At 41.9% G+C, this 24,612-nt stretch overlaps 1 protein-coding gene across 3 annotated transcripts in view; it reads left to right on the top strand.

Moving 5' to 3' along the window:
- Window positions 1–22,836, top strand: part of ambra1b (autophagy/beclin-1 regulator 1b) — a 29,343-nt gene extending 6,507 nt beyond the window's left edge. The window contains exons 2-19 of one of the 3 annotated variants that reach the window (XM_060914500.1): window positions 2,244–2,428; window positions 2,594–2,652; window positions 2,767–2,950; window positions 7,836–8,008; window positions 8,101–8,167; window positions 8,637–10,030; window positions 10,527–10,613; window positions 10,695–10,874; window positions 13,841–13,921; window positions 14,141–14,241; window positions 14,322–14,432; window positions 16,875–17,063; window positions 17,222–17,376; window positions 17,476–17,615; window positions 18,082–18,174; window positions 18,289–18,488; window positions 18,809–18,940; window positions 19,613–22,836. In XM_060914500.1, coding sequence (XP_060770483.1) covers window positions 2,297–2,428; window positions 2,594–2,652; window positions 2,767–2,950; window positions 7,836–8,008; window positions 8,101–8,167; window positions 8,637–10,030; window positions 10,527–10,613; window positions 10,695–10,874; window positions 13,841–13,921; window positions 14,141–14,241; window positions 14,322–14,432; window positions 16,875–17,063; window positions 17,222–17,376; window positions 17,476–17,615; window positions 18,082–18,174; window positions 18,289–18,488; window positions 18,809–18,940; window positions 19,613–20,139 — 4,005 coding nt within the window. In that variant the 5' untranslated portion in view covers window positions 2,244–2,296 and the 3' untranslated portion in view covers window positions 20,140–22,836. Of the gene's footprint in view, window positions 1–2,192; window positions 2,429–2,593; window positions 2,653–2,766; window positions 2,951–7,835; window positions 8,009–8,100; window positions 8,168–8,636; window positions 10,031–10,526; window positions 10,614–10,694; window positions 10,875–13,840; window positions 13,922–14,140; window positions 14,242–14,321; window positions 14,433–16,874; window positions 17,064–17,221; window positions 17,377–17,475; window positions 17,616–18,081; window positions 18,175–18,288; window positions 18,489–18,808; window positions 18,941–19,612 lie in introns of all 3 variants that reach the window. The other 2 variants (XM_060914498.1, XM_060914499.1) reach the window with 2 other exon arrangements.
- The last annotated feature ends 1,776 nt before the right edge of the window (window positions 22,837–24,612 follow it).

Here is a 24,612-nt window from a genome sequence, read left to right as displayed (position 1 = left end):
GTGAATGGTTGTCTGTGTCTATGTGTCAGCCCTGTGATGACCTGGCGACTTGTCCGGGGTGTGCCCCGGCTTTCGCCCGTGGTCGGCTGGGATAGGCTCCAGCTTGCCTGCGACCCTGTAGAACAGGATAAAGCGGCTACAGATAATGAGATGAGAGATGAGATTTTTGACGTATTAATCATTAATGTACATGAAAGAAAAAGGCTTAAAAGTTATAACGTGTTTTAGTAAATAAGTACTAAAATGCACTAGAATGCAGGGTTTTGCGTGTTATGTTATTACAATTTTTTCGGGGGACGTTGCTGCCCCCCCATATATTTCAGGGTTTTTTCCTTTGCTCCACTTTCATCTCTAGCGAATGATTATCGTTAATGTTACTATGTCACCAGGGGATAGATTAACATTTTGACTTGACCATTTTGCTTCCATTCCCACACGACACCATTACAGCATAATGATAAGGCCACACCAATTTAATTAGTTGGTTCTCGGATTTTTTCAGGAAAAATATGAAGCGAGCGGGCGAAATAAAAATTAAAAAATGCTCTGGTGGTAAAATTAGCGGTGGAAATAGACCAAACAATACAGGCAAACCAGTAAACAGACAGGCTAAATAAACGATTGAATTAGTCAGTTGAACATCTACAATGCACAGAAAAAAAGATTTGACCAGGAGTAGGCTACTTCACAAGTCTTTAACGAAAGTGAAAGGGGCGATTTGATTGGTTTTCGACGTCACGTGATCTCACGTCACGTGACCTTTTCTGTTGGCGGGAGTTTGATTTCGATTTTTTTTTTTTCATTTTGCATTTTCTTCAAGCGGCGATTCCGAGAACCATCTAATCGAATTGGTGTAGCCGAATGATGATCGTAAATAAACAGGTGTCTGTGTGAGTGTGAATGGGGGATCAATCACAAGAGTGTTCGTGATGTCAAGTGTGAAGGCCTGGTGCACAGACTGTTACCTGGCTCACTTTGTGTACAGCGGCATTGAAGAAAGAAAAAAGAAAGCACAACTTTATTCATCACACACTTGTGAAATTTCCTCTCTGCATTTAACCCATCTGAAGCAGTGAACACGTACAATGAGCACACACACATACAGTGGGCACACACGCATACACAGAGCAGTGGGCAGCCATGCTAACAGCGCCCGGGGAGCAGTTGAGAGTTAGGTGCCTCGCTCAAGGGCACCTCAGCCCAAGGCCGTCCCATATTAACCTAACTGCATGACTTTGGACTGTGGGGGAAACCGGAGCACCCGGAGGAAACCCACGCGGACACGAGGAGAACATGCAAACTCCACACAGAAAGGCCCTCACCGGCCGCTGGGTTCAAACCCAGAACCTTCTTGCTGTGAGGCGACAGCGCTAACCACCGTGCCGCACATGCTGGAACAAAGTCATGTTTTGGGCCCCTTAATTTCAGTGAAGGGAACTCTTAATGTTACAGCATACAAAGACATTCCATACACATTTTGTGGCAAGACTTTAAGAAAGGTTACATCAGTTTTTTTTTTTTTTTTTTTTTTTGGGGGGGGGGACAACATGACTGACTGTTGTGAGGTTACAGTGGGAAATAAAACAAGACTGCTAATACTGAAAAGGCCCTAGATAAATAGAGGATATTACACGGTGGCGCAAAGATATGAACTTTATCTTCAAGTGGTGAACATATTTCACGAGTGAGCAAAGTGAACAAGTGAAATATTTTTCAACACGAGAAGATAAACTTCATATCTCCATGCCACGGTGCAGTATTCTTTATATGATATGGACGCATCCACAAAAAAATGCATAAGTTAATCAAAAGAATTAAAATTTTGGACCAGTTCACCATTTTGACAACAAACATCAAGTCAGCGGCAAAACACTGAGAGTGACATCATTGATATCCTCACGAGTATAGATATTAGAAAATGTTACTCAATGTCCTGGATGTAGTTTGTATGAAAAATACGAGCAGCATATTTACCAGTAAAACACTCATGTCTATGTAACAAAAGATGGTTTTTAACAGTGCCTTGAATGATGTAGATGAACTTGATGAAAGATGCTATAATGTTAGGGAGTTGTTTATTCCTCTGTCCTGTTTGTTGCATACGTTTTTTTTTTTTTAGTCTTTTTTTTTTTTTAAGTTCTAGTACTAGTTTGTGTACAGATGGTTATTATGTGCTCAAAAATCTCTTGTAGTATGCATAGCCTATATGCTGCTGAATAATAACTGATCCGTGCATGAGGAAGGGCCAAGCCGGATTCAGTCCGCTATCGAGAGAGCAAGAGACAGAGACAGAAAGATGGCTGTGCAGAACAGGAATGCAGTGCTGGTGCTGTCGGGGCGAGAGCGCGGAGCTCGGATATTGGGATCCCAGCGGCTCCTGCAGCAGCTTGTGGAGGACAGGACACGCTGGATGAAACTGCAGAGTCAGGTATTCCTTCAGTAGCACCTTTCAATCTGTTCAGGTCACACTGCTGTAGTGTGCCATGTCAATGAATGTACACTTAAAGAAAAAAAAAAGTATCTTATTCAAATGATACTACATACTGACTTCAGTATTCTCGTATTATTATTATTATTATTGTCTTTCCAACAGAAAGTGGAACTGCCTGATAATCCTCGCTCAACCTTCTTGCTGGCCTTCAGCCCGGACAGGTAGGGAGCAAAGAATTATCGGGATATGGGGACTGGTATTGATGATATGAATATTGCGTCGTGTTTAGCATGCATTATTAAATACCTCTCATAATGCTGTTCTTGTCATCTAAGGAATCTCATGGCTTCCACTCATGTCAACCATAACATTTACATCACGGATGTGAAAACAGGGAAGTGCCTGCACTCTCTGGTGGGTCACCGCCGGACCCCATGGTGTTTGACTTTCCATCCAACAATTCCAGGCTTGGTGGCCTCGGGGTGCCTTGATGGAGAAGTGCGCATCTGGGACCTACATGTACGTGCCCAAGTTTTGCCATGCACCAAACTGATATAATATTGCGCCTCCATACAATATGTTATACTTTTTACTGCTAAGTTTTTCTTTTTGTTGAAAGAGAAATTTAAACGTACATTAGGGTGCATCAGTTGCCCTCACTTTCATAAAATCTGATGCATTTTTGTTTGGGTGTTCCTTTTCACCAATAAAGACATCCTGTAAAATTTTTTGACCATATTCAAAAGTCTAATGGTGGCACCATGAGGTTCATTTTTTGCCAAAAAACGCTTATTTTATGTTTTCGCGTGAGGTTTGAATCACAATGTTGGACTCCATTTATTGATTCCTTGTGACCCAGAGATCATGTTAAGAACCTTTGCAAGGGATTGAGAAGCATTAATGTGATTCATAATACATTTGTATTGTTTAAAAGTAGTTGAATAATGATTCAATGAACAGCTAAAACTCAAACTGTGCTTGATAATATATTTAGAATATTTACTAAAAATGTGTATCTAAGATATTTGGTATACTCTATAAGGTGCCATAATGTTTCATGAAAAGTGATCGAAATTTTGTCATAAAAGTCATAAAATAGCAGCTTTTTCCATAACTTTGAGCTCCTGGTGCCACCATTAAACTTTTGAATTTTGTCAAAATATTTCACCCAGTGTGTTTTCTTACCAAAAGGAACATAAAAACAAAAATGCATCATGATCGGAGGAACTTTTCATTTTTAGGGGGCAACTGATGCACCCTAATGTACATATAGAGAAGGTTGACAAATTAAAGGGGGGAAAAATGGCAGCTTGGTTTGGGTCTGTCTTTTCTCCTTTGAGCACAGATTCCCAACACTGGTCCTGGAGAACCCTCTGTCCTGCACAAGTTAGTGGTTTCCCAGCTCTAACGCACCCACTTCGACTCAGTAAGGACTATTAATTAATGCAAACAGTTGTGTTGGGAGTAGGGAAAGTAAGAAATATGCAGGATCGGTACTGCATGACCAGGGATGGGAACCTGTACCTTGGAAAGAAGGATCAGTGCAAGAAGAGTTGTTTCAGCTGATTATCTTTAACGTGATGAAAGTGCTGTCTTTCAGGATGACAGTGTCCTGATCCACAGGGCACCAGGGCTCCGTTTGATGCCTGTGACAATGATGTAAATCATACGCCTTCACAGTCACCACAATGTCCACTTCACTGAAAATCTATAAAATATTGACAGATTTGTTGCTTCTCCAGGGCTCTGTGTGTAGGCTCAGGGGCATGAGGCGCTTTTTAAAAAAAAAAATATATATATATATATATATATATATATATATATATATATATATATATATATATATATACTACCGTTCTAAAGTTTTGGGTCACCCAGACAATTTTGTGTTTTCCATGAAAAGTCACACTTTTATTTCCCACCATAAGTTGTAAAATGAATAGAAAATATAGCCAAGACATTTTTCTGGCCATTTTGAGCATTTAATCGACCCCACAAATGTGATGCTTCAGAAACTCAGGTGGTGTTTACGTTAGACCGTATCAGCGGATCATCAGATTAACGTTTTTAAAACGATTCGCGTGCACACAGCAACGCCAATACATGATTTGCGTGCACACAGCAACGCCAATACACGGATACGCTTGGCTCTGCAGGCATCCTGCGCTCCAAATCACTCCGCCCTGAACAGCGAGTGCCCTCTGGAGGGTGCGCACTCCGGCCCTGCGCAGCTCACAGAGCGCGCGAGTGAAGCGCACGAGCAGTGATTCGGGACAAATAGCAGGAAGTGAAAGTCCGCGCCGTTTTTCAGCAGTCGCGTCACATGACCAACGTGGCATGACCAACGCCAGTGAATCAGGAAGGTGGATGTCACAGTGATGTTGTCCAATGACGACGTCAGCTAGAGCTCAGCACAGCGTATCCTCATTTCTCAATGTTTACACAGCACCGGATCAGATATGTAATGGATTGAATACGTGGGCCCCGGCGGATTCAAGTTGTTCCGCCTGTGGAGTCGTTTCCCGGCGTTTTAATGTGCACGGACAGTGCATCCGCGACGAAAACGAGACGGATACGGTCTAATGTAAACACCACCTCAGTGTGCTCAAAGGAAGGTCAGTTTTATAGCTTCTCTAAAGAGCTCAACTGTTTTCAGCTGTGCTAACATGATTGTACAAGGGTTTTCTAATCATCCATTAGCCTTCTGAGGCAATGAGCAAACACATTGTACCATTAGAACACTGGAGTGAGAGTTGCTGGAAATGGGCCTCTATACACCTATGGAGATATTGCACCAAAAACCAGCAGCTAGAATAGTCATTTACCACATTAGCAATGTATAGAGTGGATTTCTGATTAGTTTAAAGTGACCTTCATTGAAAAGAACAGTGCTTTTCTTTCAAAAATAAGGACATTTCAAAGTGACCCCAAACTTTTGAACGTGTGTGTGTGTATGTATATATGTGTGTATGTGTATGTATGTATATGTGTGTGTGTGTGTGTATATATATATATATATATATATATATATATATATATATATATATATATATATAAAAAATACGTGCCCTCCACAATTATTGGCACCCCTTGTTAAGATATGTTCTTAGGCTTCTAATAAATTCATTTAAAAAATAATAATAATATAGGACACCAATGCAAAAAAAGAGAAAAATCCAACCTTTAATTCAAGTGCATTTATTCAGTGGAAAAAAAAAATCCCACATTAAGAAATAATTCTTTTACATGAAATAATGTGTTTCATAATTATTGGCACCCCTGATGTTAATACTTTGTACAACTCCCTTTTGCCAACAAGACAGCACTTAACATTCTCCTATAACATTTCACAGGATGAGAGAATACAGGATCTTCGACCATTCCTCTTTGCACAATCTCTCTAAATCGTCCTGGGTCCTCTCCTATGCACTCTCCTCTTCAGCTCACCCCACAGGTTTTCAATTGGGTTGAGGTCTGGGGACTGAGAAGGCCATGGGAGGAGCTTGATTTTGTGTCTGGTGAACCATTTTTGTGTAGATTTGGCCACATGTTTAGGGTCATTATCTTGCTGAAAGACTCCGTGACGACCAATCTTCAGCTTTCGGGCAGAGGCCACCAGATTTTGATTTAAAATGTCCTGGTATTTCAAAGAGTTCATGATGCCATGCACCCTAACAGGGTTCCCGGGGCCTTTGGAAGAGAAACAGGCCCACAGCATCACCGATCCTCCCCCATACTTCACAGTGGGCATGAGGTGCTTTTCTGCATACTCATCTTTTGTGATGTATTAGTGTTTGTTGCCAAAAAGCTCTATCTTGGTCTCATCTGACCAAAGCACACGGTCCCATTTGAAGTCCCAGTACCGCTTGGTGAACTCCAGACATTTACATTTATGCTTGTAAGTGAGAAAAGGCTTTTTCCGTGCAGCCTCCCAAACAGCTTGTTGGCATGTAGATAGCGCCTGATGGTTGTTATGGAGACTTTCTGACCCCAAGATGTTACTCTTTGATGCAATTCTTTAACAGTGAGCTTTGGAGAACTTTTTCCTTCTCTTACCATCCTCCTCACTGTGCATGGGGGCAAGATAAACTTGCATCCTCGTCCAGGCTTGTTTGCCACTGTTCCAGTTGTTTTAAACTTCTTGATGATTCCTCTGACTGTAGATATGGGCAGGTGTAGGCGGGTGGCTATTTTCTTGTAGCCATTGCCTGACTTATGAAGGTCGACACACATCTGCCTTACTTGAATGGTGTGTTCTCTTGTCTTACCCATGTTGAAGAGTGGATAATAGAAATAGTCCTCTGTGTCACATCTTATTTATACCACAGGGAAACAGGATGTGATGAATTACTAATTAAAGGTTCCTAGATACTCTGATCAACTTTATAAACTACAGTAGAAATGACAGAAATGCTTCAATTACATTTATTTTCTAGGAATTATGGGTGCCAATAATTGTGGAACAGGTGATTTTATGAAAAATAATTTTCTTAGTTTTTTTTTTTTAATTCACTTGAGTTAAAGGAACAGTCCACCGTACTTCCATAATGAAATATGCTCTTGTCTGAATTGAGACGAGCTGCTCCGTACCTGTCCGAGCTTTGCGCGACCTCCCAGTCAGTCAGACGCAGTCAGACGCGCTGTCACTCCTGTTAGCAATGTAGCTAGGCTCAGCATGGCCAACGGTATTTTTTGGGGCTGTAGTTAGATGCGACCAAACTCTTCCGCGTTTTTCCTGTTTACATAGGTTTATATGACCAGTGATATGAAACAAGTTCAGTTACACAAATTGAAACGTAGCGATTTTCTATGCTATGGAAAGTCCGCACTATAATGACAGGCGTACTAACACCTTCTGCGCGCTTCGGCAGCGCATTGATATCTGAGCTCCGTATCAATGCGCTGCCGAAGCGCGCAGAAGGTGTTAGTACGCCTGTCATTATAGTGCGGACTTTCCATAGCATAGAAAATCGCTATGTTTCAATTTGTGTAACTGAACTTGTTTCATATCACTGGTCATATAAACCTATGTAAACAGGAAAAACGCGGAAGAGTTTGGTCGCATCTAACTACAGCCCCAAAAAATACCGTTGGCCATGCTGAGCCTAGCTACATTGCTAACAGGAGTGACAGCGCGTCTGACTGCGTCTGACTGACTGGGAGGTCGCGCAAAGCTCGGAGAGGTACGGAGCAGCTCGTCTCAATTCAGATAAGAGCATATTTCATTATGGAAGTACGGTGGACTGTTCCTTTAAGGGTTATATTTTCCTACAATTTTCAGTGTGAGATTATGCTTCTGCAATAAAAATTGAATTTATTTTAAGGCTTTTAACACATCTTAACCAGGGGTGCCAATAATTGTGCAGGGCGCTGTATAAACATGTGCTGTGTTTTTGTTATGCAGGGTGGTAGTGAGAGCTGGTTCACAGAGGGGAACATAGCCATCGCGTCCCTGGCTTTCCACCCCACAGCCCAGCTGCTACTTATTGCCACCAACAACGAACTGCACTTTTGGGACTGGAGTCGGCCCGAGCCCTTCGCTGTCGTCAAGACCGGCAGTGAGACCGAGCGTGTCCGGTAGGATATTTGCTTTGGGATCCTTGAGGTAACTCTTGAACGTTTAACGTGTCCTTTGTTAATTATTTATACAAATTCAAATCTCATTTCAGGCTTGTAAGGTTTGATCCTCTTGGCCACAATCTTCTGACAGCTATCGTGAACCCGACCAACCAACAGGTTCAAATCCTTTCGTTTTCCAGATTTGACATGCTTCTAAAAGGAACATTTACTTATTCATGTCCTGAGATATAAAGTCCAAGCATGATGTTTTGGTCTGAATTGTGTTTCTTCCACATATAGCACAGGTGTGGTTTTCTAGCTACAAACTATACAGAATGCAACATTCATGCAATATTCTATAGTGTATGTCTGTAATTGTAAAAGCACATGAGCCATATTTAAGCCGGTTCTAACTGCTATACACACATCTATGAGGTTTGCACATCATCTATAGTTTGTAATCTCTGATGATTCGTACGGTAATTTGCACGTTGTTATATATATATTTTTTCTGAATCTGTGCAAAAAAGCACAGAAATGAATACTTCGCTTCACCTCTGGAAAATAGGCTTAACCGCGTCCTATCATGATTTGCTCCTGCTCAATGCAGGTCTCATGTGCTCTAAATGTTCAAATGTGTTTGTAGAATGAGGAAGACTCCGACGTTCCCATGGACAGCATGGAAATGGCCCTGTTCCGCCAGCGTTCTGTGCTCCGTTCCCCTCCTGTTCGCCGCACTCCAATTTTGCACAACTTCCTGCACATCCTGTCCTCTCGCTCCTCTGGAGGAACAGAACCCCGAGAACCTCCTCCCAGCATGCCTCTGTTTCAGTATCCCGGGCGGAGCGAGCTCGCAGACCGGCCTCCTCAGCAGAGCTGCACTCAGCACCTGGGGCTTGGTTGCCTGTGCAGTCGTTGTGCAGCCACTTCTCGAACTGTTCAGAACTCCTCTGCTCTGCAGCCCACAGACTCTGCCCACTCTCACTCTCATCCACACCCACAGCCTCTCAATCAATCACGTCCTTCCTCAGACAGGCCTTCTGCTTTTAGCAGCGTGCATAGCAGCGCTGCAGGGAGCTCACTGCACCGAGGCCTGTCGTCTCTCAGAACTAGCATGGCTTTGGGTGGCACTCCAGAGCCCTCAGCTCGATTACCAGGTGCTGATTGGTCCAGTAGCTTGCTGGGCACCAGTTCTGGAGCTACGCTGGGTGAGGCAGCAGTGGGCATTATGGGAAGGGGGATCATACCCCCTCCCAGGACCAGCTCCTCTTCCGTGGGTCTGCACTCCTTGCATAGGTACCCTGACAGCTCTTCCTCCTCTTCCTCTTCACCCATCTATACATCAGCCACCGAGGGCCGTGGCCTAGGACTGCCTGGGGCTGACCCTAGGCAGAGTAGAGCCAGCGACGGAACCAGTAGTGGGCATCACCCATTTTATGATAACTCCCAACGGAACAACCCAGCCTCCATCCGCAACGTCCTCCAGTGCAACCTGAGCCGCTACTTCATGGAATACGAGCGCATGCAGGATCTGGAGAGAGCAGGTTCTAGCCGGGAAGCAGGTACCCAGGGGCCCATGCAGGACCTGCTCTCCAGCAATGTAGACTCCGAGAGAGCAGGGCCTTCGCATCGGAACTCCGCCTATGCTGGGGATGCCACCAGTAATTCCAGCTTGCATCACAACCATCCTAACCGCTGCCGCTCATGCCACAACCTCCTCACTTATAACCATGACACCCAGCGTTGGGAGCGCTCGAGCCAAGCTTCTTCTGCCTCAGCTCAGGATGGGCCCCACTGGCAGATGCCTGTACCTGCCTTTGAGGTACCTGCACAGAGTTCAAGAGAAGAATCCCATACCACAGATGAGGGTCAGCAGCCTATGCAGGGCCAACAGCCTATGGGCCTGGTGTATAATCAGGACACAGGCCAATGGGAGAGAGTGTATCAGCAGGCCACAGCTAATCCCGCCACTGAAGCAGCACAAGAAGCCTTAAACCCAGATGTGCCTGTGGATAATACCGACGAGGACTCACTCAGAAGGTTCCATGCATATATTTTTGTGTGTTTTGTCCTCCAGATGTCATTTCCATGTAACTTGAGTTTTATATCATTTCTATATTAGCTAATTGTATGAAAATGTCAGTGTTCTTTATACATTCCCATATTCCAGCGAACGTTCTTGCCGTAGCAATTTTCTCCTCCTTGTCACATGAGCTGCTTTCATTCCAGTGTATTTAAATTGCGTGACAAATATTTTTGTTTTTGGAGAGTCCATGCAATCTCCGAATGGGAATGTTTTGTCAGGATAACAAATGCTTAAAATATTTTTTTTTTAAAAATAGATTTAATTCAAAATATCAGTAGAATGCTGAATACATGACTGACTCCTGGGTGGGGGTAAATCTCATAAATCCTAGCAAAGAGTTAGAAAAAAGTTTAAGCCTTTTCTAAAAAGAGCAAGTTGAGTTATAGGAATTGAAAATGTTTTGCACGTGCAAGGAAAAATCAAGATTTGTTATGTAATGTGTATATTCAGGAGGCTTCTGGAGTCCTCGCTCTTTCCTTTCTCCCGGTACGACATGTCAGGTTCCCGTGATCATCCTATTTACCCAGATCCTGCCAGGTATATAAGGGTGTATTTAAATTCTGGTACCTAAAATTCCGCTACTTTTTCCAAGTCACATAATGTCTTTGTGTTCTGCAGGTTATCTCCAGCAGCATATTATGCCCAGAGGATGATTCAGTATCTGTCTAGGAGAGAAAGTATTCGTCAGCGCTCCTTACAGAACCGCCTGCGTACCCTATCCACATCCTCCGACAACCAGGCGGGCAATCCCTCCTCCACACCAGCAGAGGGCAGTGATGCTGACTATGAGGATATAGAGTAGGTGTAATGATCAGTTTATCGGGGTGAGGCCCGTTCTGAAGTGATTATGGACACGCCCTCCACATGGAAAACTCCTAAAGGATACGTGTGTGTCAGGGTGAAAAGTAACGACTAATCAGAAGGGAGTATTTTATAAGTCAGTGTACTTATTTATATCACGAGTTAGCAAATAGGTGTTGATGTTACTGTTACCAAATAATTTGTCTAAGAACATGTGCCTGCTCATATCACCTTTGTTCCTTTATGTGCAGAAAGTTGATGTGACCTGATTCAAATCATTTACAAGATAAATAATAGGTCTAAAGGCTTGACAGCGTGCCGCTGCGCTGATGAACCTCCCGTACGTTTGTATGGGAGAACAGCATGTTTTCGTTTGGCCTTTACAAATATTTAAAACTAGTGTCGATTCAAGAATAAATAACATTTACGGAATATATTGTTAATTTTGTGTGGTGTTGTGATGAGCTTTTACTTTAAGCGTTTTTTAACATTGTGTAATGCAATACACCAAATTCACAGGCCCTGCCATCTTAGTTTTTTTTTAGTGATATTCATCACCGGTTCGCGTGTTTTTTGTTTCTGTTTCCGGCTTGCTCACTGTTGGTTCAATCAGCTTGAAACTCATGATTCCCACATAGTAGTCGAATCCCTCATGTTGACTCGTTTTTCCAATAAAATCGGCCGAACACTTTGCTGTCTCATGCCCGCAAAAGATTGGATCACTGAGGAAACTTTTGTATCCTTCCTAAAAAAAAAAAAAATCAACGATTTTCCTTTTTTTTTCATGGAGAAAAAACGAGAAATATCAGTAATACTGTTTTGAAGAGAATTAACAAAAATTTAATCCTCTTCAGGGCTCTACATTAACTTTTGAAACCACTTGTCCTGTCGGGCAAGTTGAAAGGAAATTTACTTGTCCGAATGTGAAGTTGACTTGTCCGAAGAAATATTTGAGAAAAAAAAAACACACACTATTTGTAACCCAACAATCTTTTGCATTTGTTTCCGAATTCACAACATATGCATAATGTCTATGAATCAAAAGTAATCAATACTTGATATACTGAGGCAAAAGTTCAAAAATATAGTAAAACAGACTGATTGATACCATAATTCACCAATTATTATGCTGAAGTTCAGAAGCAATATATTCCAATAGAGTAGAAATTATGAACATAAAATTTTAAGAACAAAATAACTATACTATGAGATCCAGAAACACTAACCATTATATATACACAGATCAGTACTCTGCAGTTCAGTAACAAATATCACAAAAAGTAACATTATCATAAAATTCACTAGACTTCTTTGTGAAGCCAAACTTCAGGAGGGACATTTTCTAGGTTATATGAATAAATGAGTGCCAAAACTTATCGCAAAAAAGTATTTGATACCCAATAAAGAAATCATTTCACCAGAATTACTTTAACGCAAAAATCTATTCACTGCAGAAAAAATTTGGACTCCATCAATCATTAATTTATTTATGAGAAATTGAAAACCAGAAAATTAAAATGATATATATTTTAATTTTTAAATTATTAGCTTTGAATATATATCCTCTACTGATTAATTGTTGTTTAATTATTCAGTGTGGCTCCTGTATGGTATCTAATGGTAAAAAAAAAGATAATTAATAATTTAAAATAATCCATAATTATATCTAAATTATAGAGCCCTATGTTTCAAATCCCTAAACTCCCGTTACTAATTAGTTAATTAATACAGCCGGTAACCTAATTAGCAGCCATTTGACAGCTTGGTATTTCATAGATAACTTTCCCCACTCCTACCTGAGTCCCTGTCAATCCACACGCATGCAGGCGCACATGCCAAGCCCAGCACACCCCGCCACATGCGCTCGGCTATATAATGAACACCATCAACAACAATTCAAAGATTTGGAAATTACCACATACTCAACGTAAATATACAGTTGAATAATGAGCCCGCCAACAGAAATGTCAACAAATCCACGTGTATGACACGATTAAAACCAATCATAAACGACCGTTTACTTTTCAGCTCAAATACACGAAGCGGTATTGGCCGGTTTCGCAAGCGGAATATTGCGCATGCGCACGTCGCTCTTTCCGAATAGAAACATCCGGCGATTCATCAAAACAATATGTCGAGTGAGATGCTTCGGAAATCATGTGAATAAACTGATAAATTTGATTTGTAACTCGAATATCGGCATATTTTGGCACTTGTCCGATCGGACAAGTAACTGAGACGATGAACTTGTCCGACATAAAGGATCACTTGTCCTGGACAAGCGTTAATGTCAAGCCCTGCTCTTATACACAGCGTGTTTGAGCACCACCTTCATTAGTCATGCTCGGTGTCCTTAATTTAAAGCGAACATACCCGCTCAATTCCGGCTTTTATGTTTAAACACAAAGGATGTGCCAAATTTCATTGATGTATTACTTTTTAAGCCTTCTAGGTGTGTAACTGTGATCTAAAGAAGGCTTTATCTGTAATTCTTACCCTGATACTCAAAATTCTAAATCTCTTTATTTTTAGCTTTTTGGTCTATTAATTTCTGATTGAGGTTTTTTCTCATGAATGGAAACTTGTACCAATGGAAAAGGATTGCTGGTTTGTGACCGGGGAAACGGACAGAAATGAAAATTTTATAAAACATTGGATTTTCAAATGTTCATGCCTTTTTGTTTTTTTTAAGACGCATTTACAAAATTTAAACAAGTTTTCAGTTCAGATCTTCACACTCTTTAATTTGATACATTACACAACACTATGATAACTACTTTAAAAAAAATAACCTGTCATTGTTACTGATGTAATATGTTCAGATCTATTATTTGTTTGTGTGTGTGCACGCCGTGTGTGTGTGTGTGTGTGTGTGTGTGTGTGTGTGTGTGTGTGTGTGTGTGTGTGTATATATACACACACACACACACTCACGCCTACCTACATAATCTTTCTCATTACAGGGAACCTGGAGATCGGACAAGACACAGAATGCCCCGCAACGCACGAATGTCTGCACCCTCCCTTGGTCGCTTTGTCCCACGGTCAGTATAAATATGCTCTGTGTTTGATCTCTTTGTTTACTTTAGCAGTCTTAAGTATTTAACCTCAGTGTTTTTAGATGAAATGGAAAATATGTCTGTATAGATTTGTGTTCATGCTGGGGGGGAAAGGGGCAATTTGTTGTAAAGGTTTTTGCAGCAGGATTTCATTCTCTCTCTCTCCCCCCCCCCCCCCCCTTTTTTTTTTTTTTAAAATAAAAGAAGGTTCCTGTTACCTGAATATCTTCCATATGCTGGTATTTTCCATGAGAGGGGTCAGTCAGGCCTGGCAACCCACTCCTCAATTAACAGAGTATTAGCAGGTACATATTTTGTACAAGATGTTTTATTCCAAGATGCAACAAATGTGCGAATGCAGTTCACATTTATGTTTTATTTCCAGGGGCTTCAATTGGTGATGGTCAGTCTGCGGTAGCCAGTAATATTGCCAACACCACCTACAGACTGCAGTGGTGGGATTTCACCAAGTTCGACCTGCCTGAGATCAGCAATGGTAATTTTCTTTAAAGCAGATACGCAGAACCTTTATTTTTAAATAAATTTCTGAGTAGATAGTATCTCCATCCTTGACTCTTGTATGCTGCATAAATGGGAATAAAACGTATATTTTTGAGAGTTAAAATCGACCGCAAAGTTGGCATTCGAGCTGAGCCAGCCAGCCAGTGTGTGAAATTACCGCGTGCCCGGTAGCCTGACGCTATCGACTTTTTCGTCGGGCCATAAACTATAAAAAGTAGCGAGTCCGTCATGCCACAAACATTGGCTAGCCTGCGAAGGTACATTTTGATGGTTTCATGCTTGTATTACTATGTCCCTAACACGACACGTCCACCTTTCGCAAGGATTGTTTTCATTGGTTATTTTGTCAGATACATCACGTCTGTAAAACGAAAGCGAATCAGCTGCCATCTCATGCCATCAAATGAGCAGTTTATCACATTACATTTTGCCGACATTGTGGCGCGAGATTCTACAGGAGTGCGCTTTTTCGCCTTTTCGTGACAATCATGTGGAAGTTTCTGGGTTTGCCTGAGAAAAAAGTGAAGCAGAAGAAAACAGAAGAAGAAATCGAAGCTACTAAGAAGCGATATGAGGAAGAAAAGCGGGAGAGGACGTTTAAACCAGGTTGGCTGCAGACATACAATTGGTTGTTGTACTCAAATACACAAAAACAGATGTTTTGCCGACTTTGCCGTTCAATTTATGGTCCGTACGCTGTTAGAAAACCCGGACTGAAAACTGACAAATATCACAAGTATGCGACTGCTCCTCTTGTGTTGGGCTCACAGAACTTCAAAAAACACACACTAGATGTGCATCAGGCATCCGAGGGTCATACATTCACACTGGCCATCAACTTTTAATGCTGGCCATGAACATTGAAAAGTTAAGAGCCCTGTTGGCCATTTCTGATTTTCAAGATATTTCACACACTGCAGCCAGCCCTGAGCGCGTGACGTCACAGCGGTAACGGGTTTTAAGGCCGAGGCCTTTGACAACTATAGACCAAAGTCATATCAATAAAAATTTATGGTGAAAGTAAGAAATCCTGTTACCGACTTGCTCAACTAAGACTGATTTGACTTCATTGATTGTGGGTTGACGCTCATTAAAACAGGATAGGTGTTATAACTTATGCAACATACATGTACATGCATGCATTTTCACTGATAAAACGTAAAAGGCTAATTAAATAATCAGATGAACTGAGACGATCACATTCTGAAGCAAATTAAATAATCTTATACCTGTAACTTAAACACACAAGTTACATGTATTAATCTAAATGCAGGTAAACAACGAGTAGTGTTGTTTTGTATCCAAATAAGAGTCGCATCTTACCTGTCTGTGTTCTCGCTTCTTGAAGGCCGATCTTGTGGCCGACTGTTTTGAAACAATCTGACTTTCGGTTGTTCGTTCAGTTCTCCATTCGTTCGCTTCTTCCACGTAAGGGCGAGATGGCAACAATATCCAGTTTAGAAATCAGACGGCTGCTCCACTCATTCACTTTTCATACTGTGTAGTCCACCATTACTACTGGGCTCAGGCCATTACTAAAACCCGGAACGGAACGGGACATCACCGGTTTTAGCAACAACCGTGGGGAGGTCACTGACCGAGCGATATGTCCCGTTCCATCCCAGGTTTTGGCAACAACCCTTGGTTCACGCTCCAGGAGGACTGGTGCAACTGAACTCACTTTAAAAAAAAAATAAATAAAAACTTTCCTTTTCTTGTTTTCTTTTCCTTTAATTGTTGGTACTGCACCCTCTTTCAATCCGGGCTTATAGTCAGCGCTCCTCAACAGATCAGAGGTTTCGTACGAGTCTTCAGTAAAATGAGCAGAGCAGAGGAGAGACCACTTCGTAGGCGCCCAATATGTCCGTGAACTTGCAAAACACGTCCAAATCTTTGCAGTGTGAACATTCTTGGGCCATGAATGCAACGTAAATCCACCTTCTGTCGTGTTGCTGCACCCGCCAGCAACACATCTACATGGCATGGCTATAAATTAGCTCAAAATGGAGGATCGGAGTTGCAGTCAGCTCTGTGTTTTAGTATAGCGGAAATGGCGATGAGACCGATAGACTTCCTGCTGTGACATTACGGACGTCAAGGTCATTCACTCAGACCGCTACCTATATGAATCACTTTAATCGTAAAAATTACTGTATTAGATTTATTGTTAGCACTTAAAACTATTCCTGTGCCATTCTTGACGTCTCAAGGTATTTATAAACGAAAGTGAGGCCATGGTTCTGCGTATATGCTTTAAGTAAAACCAAAGGAATATAAATCTGATCAGACATGAGCACCAGAATGTCATTGTGATTGTATTGCTTGGGATAGATAAAGCATAATGATCTGTATTGTTTTTCTAACATGATGCAGTTACACTCTCTGACTTATTTTGGTTGTACCCTGACCTTTGTAGCCTCTGTGAATGTGCTGGTTCCACACTGTAAGATCTATAATGATGCTAGTTGCGATATATCAGCGGATGGGCAGCTACTGGCTGTTTTTATACCCAGCAGCCAGCGGGGCTTTCCAGATGAGGGCATCCTTGCTGTCTACTCTCTTGCCCCTCACAACTTGGGAGAGATGCTCTACACCAAGCGATTTGGTAAGTGTCACGTATCTAAAATGCACCTGAATATTTTAGCCAGCTCTGCTTGTCTGGACATTTTACACGTTGAGTTTTCACGTCTGAAAATTTGTCATTATTTTTGGAAAGTAAATGGGGTATGAAATGTCTGACTGGGTTCATTGTGATATACTCAGGACCCAACGCCATCTCGGTGAGCCTGTCTCCAATGGGTTGCTATGTGATGGTGGGCTTGGCTTCACGCAGGATCCTGCTCCATCCTACCACTGACCACATGGTGGCGCAAGTGTTCCGTCTGCAGCAGCCGCATGGAGGAGAAACTTCAATCAGAGTGAGTGATGGTTTCCATTTATGCACCAGGCAATCAGTTTCTCCTGTAAATCTTTGTGCATTCTGTGTGTTTTGACCCTCACGTCTGTGTCTTGTGTAGATGGTATATAATGTGGTTTACCCCATGGCTCCAGACCAGCGTAGGCATGTGAGCATTAACTCGGCACGCTGGCTGCCTGAACCTGGCATGGGTCTGGCCTACGGGACCAGCAAAGGAGACCTGGTTATCTGTAGACCTGTGTAAGTGTCTGGATGCTCTGGAAGACTTAGTGACTTCAAGGGAGAGGAAAACTGATATCCTACTAGTTCATTCTTTGCTGTCTGATGCAGTCACTTATTAGGTTGTCATCATGCTTATGGGCAGGAAACTAGGGACATTGTCTGGAAAACAGACTGGCCAATGATTGCTTTTTAAAAAGGTTACAGGCAGATTGCCTCGGTCCTGAATACCTTTTGGAACTCAGTGTTTTCAAGTAACTCACTGTTAATACACTTATTGCAAAAACCTCCTTTGATTGCACGCTTTAGGCTGACATTAGTGTTGCTTTATTTAGAACAAGCCTGAAAGCCAATATGAATCAGTTCAGGGCATGATTGTTGAATCCACTCTTTCTAGGGGCACTGAATTGATGATTTGGTTGTACAGTATAACCCATTGAATAAAAATGTACCATTTACGCACATTACAATCATCTTGTATTTTCAGTGACTACCGTAACGAGGGAGACAGCAGCACCGATCAGAACTCTGATCCTCTGTTCACTGCCAGCAGTAGCAGTCGGACACGTGGAGTGGAACGGTCAGGATCAGAAAGCCCTCTGTCATCCTCCTTTCTGACATGACGTAAAACATTGACAAATGTATCATGATTTTGTGTTCTGATGATTATGATCATTTTCGCACTCTGATAAAGGACAAGCAGGTCTGGCTGGCGATTGGACAGAGATATGGGACTGATGAGCGCTATTGGCCTGCAGCCTCGTCAGCCCGCCCCCTCGGTGACCTCCCAGGGCACGCAGACACCTGTGGTGCGTCTACAGAACGCAGAGACGCAGACAGAGCGAGAGCTGCCCTTGACGAATGCGTTTCAGACCGTACACGCACCGCAACACCGTAAGAGACATGCATACACCCACTACAGCACCAGCTTTTGCTTATTCTCCGAGTTTATAATTATGTAAATGTTTACTTGTTCAGTGTACTGGTTGATCTGTACTCTTGTGATATTGGAACACATGCAGTCTTACTCATTATATTATGTCTACCAAGGCCTCTGGGGGGGGGGAATGAAGTGAGCAGCAGTGATAAGGTCTTCAGCTTGCGCCCATTTAAATTTTTAAATTTTTTTTTGAAAACCTTGAACATTTCTGATACATCAAGGAATTAGTGTTTGTCTTAGGCTTTGATGTAATGTTATTTTTTTTCTCTCTCAGTGGCAGAGACTAGTGAAGTGCAGACCGCCAGTACAGAGACACTCCCACACAGTGAGCCACCAGACACAGTGGCTCATGAAGCTGCTTCCCACGATCCCAGTACCCACACTGACTCACTGAGCACCAACCATGGTACACTACCTCTATATGCATTCATGTTCTTTCATTTTTCTCTTCCTCCTTTTCCTTTTTCGTAGATTTTCCCCCCTTTTCTCCTCACATTGGCCACCCACCTCTCCCCCATCATTCGACAGCTCCTAACCATGAAGGGTGCAGGTAAACATGCTTGGTCTGAGACTCGTTAAGCCACCCACCCACATCTTTATAATCTGCTGCTCATGAACACTCCGAGAAAAGCTTGATCTGCCATCTTCTGCATACATGAGTTCAGTGATTTAGTGTTGCACTAATTGACAGCAGAGACCTAGAGTATTATCATCCCTCTCAGCCAGAAAGCACCTATGGCTCCTGGACATTGATCGTTGGGTTTCAAACTTCACACCAGTTTCCCAATAATAAATCGAACTCTTTTCTATGCTCAGTATTATTCCTAGCCTTGATCAATCCATTTGAAACTGAAAATAGCTCAAAGCCACGTGTAGTGTCCGACCATGTACTGTATTTCAGACAGAGATTGATGTAGGAGTTTCTGTGCTGTAGGGCTAATCCAGATTGATACATATATACTTTTTGTTAATGCTAAATGTAAAAAGCTGTCTTTTAAAGGACTTGGTAATTAATTACTCATAACTAGTCACTATCTTATTGAATAGAATGATTTAACATTCCTTTTTGGCATTTCAGGTGAGTCCCAGTCAGATCCTGGCCCAGGTGAAGATGCGCTTTCTCGGATCCGGCGTTTGATGGCTGAAGGTGGGATGACGGCGGTGGTCCAGAGAGAGCGCAGCACCACCATGGCCTCTATGGGAGGCTTCGGCAACAACATAGTGGTGAGCCACCGCATTCACCGTGGCTCTCAGACACCAGCAGGAGCAGCGCAGGCGAGTAACCCAGCACCTTCAGGGGAAAGCGGTATCAACACAAGACCAAACGTGCTCCTCTCTGACACTTCAGACAATCCTGCTCCTTCTGAGACACATGGTGGCACTCCTGTATCTGAAATCCCCTCGAGATCTGCTCTTCCCTCTTCAAGCCCTAGTGCAGTAGTGTTAGAGGCCTCGGTAATGGAGGACATGGTTGAGGACGGTCAGAATGAAGAACCCGATCCATCCTCTAGGAGCGAGTACTTGGCCAACATAAGTAACAACAACAACAGCAACAACAGTGAGAGTAGCAGCAGAAATTACCCCAGTGACCTGTACAGCAGATAGTGCTTCCTCCCACTGTCCTACACTTACATCAGTGGAGCAGGTTGATTTGGATTTGGCAAGACGTGAGCGGTTCTTTGTCAAAAGCTGACAGAACGAACCCCTGAGGTGGACCTGTGTGCCTGTGTTTTGCCTCCTTCTGCTTTTGCCTTATGTGCAGAAGTAAGAGTGCCAAATTTCCACTCTGTCTCTGTTCAGAGGAGACAGCAGCCTCTCTACAAATATATTTCATGGGGAATGTCTTCATAGAAAGCCATCATTGTTGCACTTGGTCCTTGCACTTCAGTTGTAGTTTTGCTTCCTTATGAAACGTGTCTCAGACTTTTGAGCATTCCATCGCCAGAAAGGGCTTCTACTTGAGTCATTCTTGTACTGGGGTACAGAAATTAACGTAGTTCAGTTTACTGCTCCTTCAGGAGCCAGCATTGTCACCAGTCAAGTTCCAGGCATGGCTGCAGAAAACATGCTTGCTTCACAGGGCCAATGGGTCATGCGTTCATGTCAAGTGATTGCAATTTCGTCTGACGAATTGGAGAAACTTTGAAAGGACACTGCTGTCTATTAATCTTGTAATAACCAGATTCACTGTTTGTTCATTTTTTTTTTTGCAGAAGAGAGATTATAATTACAGCAGTATAATCCAGTCAAATGCGCCACAGTTTCAACTAATATGCAAGGAGGGTGAGCATACCATAGCCCAGGTGTTCTTTGAAATGTTTTATAATGACGACGGCCTTTAAGTTTCCACCTTGGCAAATACATTTGATTTGTTACTTTAAAAACGTATTTCATTTAAAAGGTGTTGCTAAGCATTAATTAAGCCGAGTTAGAAATTTATTTCACATCAAAGAGAGCCAAAAGGAGGAAAAACAACAACAACAAAGCTATCATATCGCCACATCAATATTCTGTATCTGCATTGGTTTTGGAAGCTTACTGAGCCGAGTTCATTTTAATCAGGCTCCGTTCCCCTGAACCACGCTGCTTGTGCTCCACCTGTGTTCAGCCAGGATGCTAATGGTTCCTTTTGATGCCACCAGTCACAGCATGCCTGTGCCACCTACAGTGGCAGCTAGTGTCTGATTGCACTAAACACCCTGGTTTCTCTCCAGACTTTCTGTGGGGGGAATGACTGTCAGGACATATCTCCCAAAACAAGCCTGGGGAAAGAATTATACTTGAATTACATACAGTAGAATATCTCTAAGGAGCTGGCCAGTTATTGTTGTTTTTTTTTTTAAAACAAAAGAAAAAAGGCCTTGAACCAGCAGATTGAACTTGACCTGCATTGAAACACATACATAACTTAATCACTGAACAGAGGGCATGTGCTTGTGCGTGCGTGTACTACTGTGCATGAGGTTGTATCACCGGTAAGTGTAGCATTTCCAATCAAGAAAATGACTTGAAAGATAAATGTGCTTGTTTTTAGGTAGATACGTTTGCTCTGTCTGTTCCTGCACTTCTGAAGCTCTGAGTACTTCCTAATCATCTCTGCCCTGCGCAGGTGTCGAGCTCGACCTCTTGTAGGTGTAACAAAAGGAGCATTGAGGTAGGCTTTCCAGGTTCTTAGTGTTCGAAGCAAAACCATGAAGCACAGAACATCCTATTTTGTTTTTATTTGGTGTCGAAATGGCTTTTAACAGTAAGTCAATGTGTGCTCCTTAACAGCCCTGCTTTTAGCTGTCTAATATTTATCCCTAGTTTTTGACGTCATAAGAACTGCTGAAGCACCCCGCCTTCTCATTTCTCGACTGTGTCTTGATATTCGAGACTCAGTCAGCGTTGGGCTATTTTTCAGATAGAACAAAGAGTGAATGAGTGAGAAGAGTGAATTCTTGATAAAATAATAGACTGACGTCTTTATCCGTTTCATGCTTTGGAGTGCTTTGATTGCTATTGTTTAAAATATTAACTAAAATCTCACCTCTGGTGCTGTTTTTTTGTTTCTTTGTTTTTTGTTTTTTTAATTATTACAGTACTATTTTACACTTTATATGGTTAGCCCTGTTTAGTCATTGAAGACACTGATTGAAAATGGGTTTTTTTTTTGTTTGTTTGTTTGTTTCCCCAAAACATTGTTACTGATTTAAGAACTATGGAAAAAAGGAGCATAGCTGTAATAAGGGAGATAATGACATCTGCTTTTCTTTGATGTCACTGTATACTGTATACCTGTTGGTCTGATAAATCTGCTCATAGATATCAGATCTGTTTGTAGGTTTTTGCTTGTTTTTGCTTTCTTTTTAAAAGCTTGCCCCCACTTCAGTTTTGCTTACATCAGACAATGCAGCACACATCTGAGAAACACATGTCTCTAGTATTTTATTAGCCTTTTAGGTTGTCTTAAGATGCTTTGGTCAACTGAAGCTTACAAATCTAAGAGAGATACCGGCGATGCGAAACCTGGTGTGATGTGACAGACAGACATACTGACATTAGCGACTCTGTGCCAGTTTTTGTGATCTCACTGCTGGGTCAGTGCTGAAGAAATCAAAGGTATGGGAAAAGCAGGATGTAAAAGTCCCCTTATCCGCTTATGTAAGAAGCATCTTTTATCAAGTAAAGAAGTGTGAATTTAAGTCTTTAGCTAAAATAGGGGTTAGGTGTTTGTTCAACAAAGTGCTGTTGGACACCAAAGATCCAGTGTTATGGTGGTTAAAAGAGGTTGAATAAAATGGGAATATTGAAAAGTGTGAATCTTGTTGAATTTATTATATAATTCACCGACAACACGCACAACTTCTGGTTCGAAAAGTCAGCATGATTTAAATGTAATCCAAGCTGTAAAAAATAGTTTTGTAAAATACGAAGAGGGGTCAGCTGAGGAGTGGGGCAAGGTGGTGAAGGGGGTATAAACTTGTGTGAATGATAGCTCTCAATCAGCACGTTTGAAAATGAGCACAGTTTCAGACTCCCACTCAAGGGCGGGGCTGAGAGAGGTGGGCCACTCACTTCTGATTAGAAGGTGTTAATATATTTTATTTTTTGATTAAGTTTTCTTGATGTAGAGAAGAAGGACCAAAAGGTTGACTCTACCTCAGCATCGGCCTTGCAAGGTTCAGGATGATTTTAGTCAGTGGATTGCGTTTTGAGCTGCTGTCAGCCCATAAAATCCCGATGATTTAAAAAAAAAAAAAAATTTCATTTTGTCAATATTAACACCAGCAGTGATGTTTCATCACCGTACTCTCGTATAACTTAGTTTACAGCTCCGATGTGTTTGTGTGCAGTACCTCTAACACAAACTGTTGGATGAGGAAATACTATACAAATACCACTGCTTGATATCTCCAATTATACTGATAAACGTAGGAGTGATTTATGGCACAAATTTGATATTTAATCATTGAAGGCACCACCATTATCCTATCATGCAATGATGATAACTTTGTCACATAAACTACACTGTTTGGCCAAAAAGGACCATCATACTCACGTTTTTTGAACATACCATATCAGACTTGGTTTGAAAAACACACAAGACAACGCAAGAAATGTTTTAAAATACCAAACTGCTAATTTACACTACCGTTCAAAAGTTTGGGGTCACCCAGACAATTTTGTGTTTTCCATGAAAAGTCACACTTTTATTTCCCACCATAAGTTGTAAAATGAATAGAAAATCTAGTCAAGACATTTTTCTGGCCATTTTGAGCATTTAATCGACCCCACAAATGTGAAGCTCCAGAAACTCAATCTGCTCAAAGGAAGGTCAGTTTTATAGCTTCTCTAAAGAGCTCAACTGTTTTCAGCTGTGCTAACATGATTGTACAAGGGTTTTCTAATCATCCATTAGCCTTCTGAGGCAATGAGCAAACACATTGTACCATTAGAACACTGGAGTGAGAGTTGCTGGAAATGGGCCTCTATACACCTATGGAGATATTGCACCAAAAACCAGACATTTGCAGCTAGAATAGTCATTTACCACATTAGCAATGTATAGAGTGGATTTCTGATTAGTTTAAAGTGATCTTCATTGAAAAGAACAGTGCTTTTCTTTCAAAAATAAGGACATTTCAAAGTGACCCCAAACTTCTGAACGGTAGTGTAAGTACTACATGAAGAAATGGAACTTGAGTTGTCACTTGAAGACAACCAGTGACTCAGCTGTTCGGAAATGTATGGGATGTTCCACCACCTAGGAACCAGAACAAGAGCCTTGATACATGCCTTCCTTGTACCCTGAGGGATGGTAGGACTAGTGAATCAGTGCTAGAGGATTGGACAGTGTGGTGCAGTGATTGAGGGGTGTGATGGCTTTGTAGTCAAGCATGAGTGTTGTAAATCTGATCTGAGCAGCTACAGGAAGCCAGTTGAAGAAACGTAACACTGGGGTGGTGTGGAAGAACCTGGGAGCATTAGAGGGGTCAAGTGTAGCAATTGCAGTTCGAAAGCACCTTTTACTTTTATCCTGGTTTACAGCATGTGAATTTAAAAGGAAAGCATCTATATCTTGCACATCCTTCAAGA

This window comes from Neoarius graeffei, chromosome 2 (genome assembly GCF_027579695.1).
Source record: "Neoarius graeffei isolate fNeoGra1 chromosome 2, fNeoGra1.pri, whole genome shotgun sequence".
Taxonomy (NCBI): Eukaryota; Metazoa; Chordata; class Actinopteri; order Siluriformes; family Ariidae; genus Neoarius; species Neoarius graeffei.
Note: the sequence above shows the minus strand (reverse complement) of the source record. Positions and strands in the feature narration are given on the sequence as shown.